This window comes from Mesoplodon mirus, assembly GCF_964341445.2.
Source record: "Mesoplodon mirus genome assembly, chromosome: 5".
Classification (NCBI taxonomy): Eukaryota; Metazoa; Chordata; class Mammalia; order Artiodactyla; family Ziphiidae; genus Mesoplodon; species Mesoplodon mirus.
This window is the reverse complement of record NC_138980.1, coordinates 29,641,573-29,644,727: the sequence shown is the minus strand read 5'-3', so window position 1 is coordinate 29,644,727 and position 3,155 is coordinate 29,641,573. Positions and strand designations below refer to the sequence as shown.

At 37.7% G+C, this 3,155-nt stretch overlaps 1 protein-coding gene across 1 annotated transcript; it reads left to right on the top strand.

The window, feature by feature from the left end:
* Positions 1–1,564: 1,564 nt before the first annotated feature.
* On the top strand, positions 1,565–2,494 carry LOC309805277 (olfactory receptor 1f45-like; the record flags this gene model as incomplete). Its single annotated transcript, XM_082623209.1, is given in 2 exon segments — positions 1,565–1,825; positions 1,829–2,494. Coding segments are annotated over 2 exon segments (927 nt in total).
* Between the last annotated feature and the right edge of the window lie 661 nt (positions 2,495–3,155).

Sequence of the window (3,155 nt, the reverse complement as noted above, 5' to 3'; positions counted from 1 at the left end):
TTTCTACCTTTTAATTCTGATATAATTTATGAGAAAATGGCTTCAGATCTCAGAATTTTACATTGGTGTTACTAAGTTAACTCTCAAAATGCTGGATACTTTATAGTCACCATACTATATACATCCTGCAACCACTCTCCTAAAAGTATTGCCTGTGACATCCTTTATCCCAGTCAGTCAAGACATTTAACCTGTAAATCTCCTCCCCTGAAATGCCATCTCCTCTCCTCTTTACTATTCGAATACTGTGTATTCTTACATATTCAAAATTCTCTATCTGACTCTTTCTGCCTGCATGAATTCCTTAAGGCTGGGATTATCACTTGGATATGCCCCCATAACTTGACTTTCTCTATGAATCTCCTTTTCCTCTTCAAAAATAATACAAATACCAGTGATCCTGTTTTGGCCAGCACAGGGAGAAAAGAAGTCTCTTCACAGAATGCAGTACATAGCAAACTCACTAGCATGCTTAGCTCATCCAAGCCAACATTTGTGAGCTACTGCAATGACATTTTGATGCTATCCAGTTACAACGTTGAGGGAAAACTGCCAGGCAGATCCTTCAGTGCCTAGAATTAGTATAATCCTGAGAAAATAAGAGAGATCCAGAATGAATTTGAGTGAGTTGTATAAAGTTATTCGGGTAAAAGAACTTATGACTTTAAACAAATAGCTAAATCTCATTGCTTCATTTTTCCCTTCTGCTTAATGAAGCTTGTTATTTTTTAAATTTACATATTTTAAATCTGTAAGAAATGTATGTAAGGCAGGAAGACACTGCCTGGCACTTGGTTATAGTCTCAATAAATGGTTGATAATTGAAACTTGGAAGTAAAACTAGGGAGGAATATAAAGAAAAGGGCATTTCAGCTGTTTCAAGACTATAAATGTTACGCTTTCTTTCAATCTAATCTGTCATCACCTAATTTCCCTGAATCCCAGGTTCTTCATCTCTGATTCTTCTTCTCAGGGTCCTCACTTATGAATGATGGATTACAGAAGTTCCTGGTGGCCTAGTGGTTAGGATTCTAGGCTTTTACTGCTGTGGCCCAGGTTCAGTACCTGGCCAGGGAACTGAGATCCCAAAAGCCATGTGAGGCGGCCAATATATATATATATATATATATATATATATATATATATATATACATATATATATATATGTATATATATATATATATATATATATGGATGATATGGATTAAAAGAGATTGTGTATGTGAAAATAACTTGTATATACCAGATATTCATTAAATGTTATTGAAGTATGAATTAAGCTTCATGAAATCAAAGATAATTAAACAGCTATTTATTTCATTAAAACTCGCTTCATAGAATTATCTAATGTGAATTAATTCTCAATGACAAAACAGTATCATAAAAAATTTGCTCCAATGATGACATTATCAATCTCATCTACTTTTATATTTGAAGTGTTATTAATTAAGAAATACATTTTGGATCTGGTATCATTAAAAACTTGTAATCTGTAAACAATATATGGAGCCTAATTAAATAAATATTTCCTTTTACTTTTGACCACATCTTCTCCCCTGCAGACATGGGCAGAGACAACCAGACTGGAGTCACAGAATTCATTCTCCTGGGACTCTCTGGGCAGTCAGAGCAGGAGGAGATTCTCTTTGGGCTGTTCTTGTGGATGTACCTGGTCACCCTCATTGGGAACTTTCTCATTGTCTTGGCTATCAGCTGTGACAGTCATCTCCAAACACCCATGTCCTTATTCTTGGCCAACCTCTCCTGTGTCAACATCTGCTTTTCATCAGTCACAATCCCCAAGAAGCTGGTGAATCACATACTGTGAAGCAAGTCTATCTCTTACATGGTATGTACGACCCAGATTTACTTCTTCATCATTTTCATCAACAGAGATGGGTTCCTCCTCAGTGTGATGGCCTATGATGATTATACTGCCATCTGTTGCCCACTCCACTACACCATGATCATGAGGCCCAAACTCTGTGTCCTTCTGGTGGCTGCATCTTGGCTCAGTACAAATCTGCATGCTCTCCTACACACTCTTCTCATGGTGCAACTCACATTTTGTTCCAACAATGCTGTGTATAACTTTTTCTGTGACCCTTATCCTATTCTAAAACTCTCTTGTTTGAATACCTTTATCAATGACCTGATGGTATTCACTGTGGGTGAACTGGTATTTATGACACCATTTACATGTATCATCATTTTATATGATTCCATCTTCTCTAATGTACTGAAGTTGCCATCTGCCCATGGAATAAGAAAAGCCCTGTCCACGTGTGGATCCCACCTCACTGTGGTCTCCCTGTTCTATGGGGCAATCCTGGGGGTCTATAAGCACCCTTCATCCTCGTACTCAGTGCAAGATGTGGTGACTATTGTCATCTTCACAGTGGTGACTCCTCTCATCAATCTCTTCATCTACAGCTTGAGAAATCATGACATGAAGGGAGCTTTAAGGAAACTAATTTCATATTCTATAATTTAAAACTTTTAGAACTGAGAGGACTCTTGATAGCATACATTTTTTTCATTTTACAGACCAAGAAACTGAGTCCCTATAGGTGTAAATTTACCCATGACTATTCCTGTAATTAATGATATGTGATCATGGTCATGCTTTTAAATATGAGGCTGATAGGTGCTCATAAGTCATAAAACCATTAGTTATGTATAAAAAGGTGTGATTTAAAAACACTTATTTTACAGACAACAAAAATTCAGGAAAAGACAGGATTGGGTCCAGCAACCCTATGAGACAGTGGCTACTATATGGTCTGAGAATTTCAGAAAACTTTAGAGTTGGCTCTCCTCAGTGTCACCTGTCCTCTATGGCCTCACATTAGGAGATGTTAAATTATCCCCAATTTACTGAGTCACAGAAAAGTTACCTTTTCCAGGGCTGTACAACGAGCAATTATTGGTTACAAATGGTGCTGTTACTTTCAGGGTCTTTGGTCATTACTGAATTAGTTAACTTTTCCTCTGTCTTAGGCTCAATTCCTACCCTCTCCTCTCACAGCTCAGAACCTAGCCCTGCACTATTCTTCTTCCCCCACAACCAATCTAACTTCTTGGTGGTTTATTGCCTGGCATGGGTGTCAGGGATGGGTATCAGAGGGTGACGAGCCTCAGACAGTAGCTAGAAT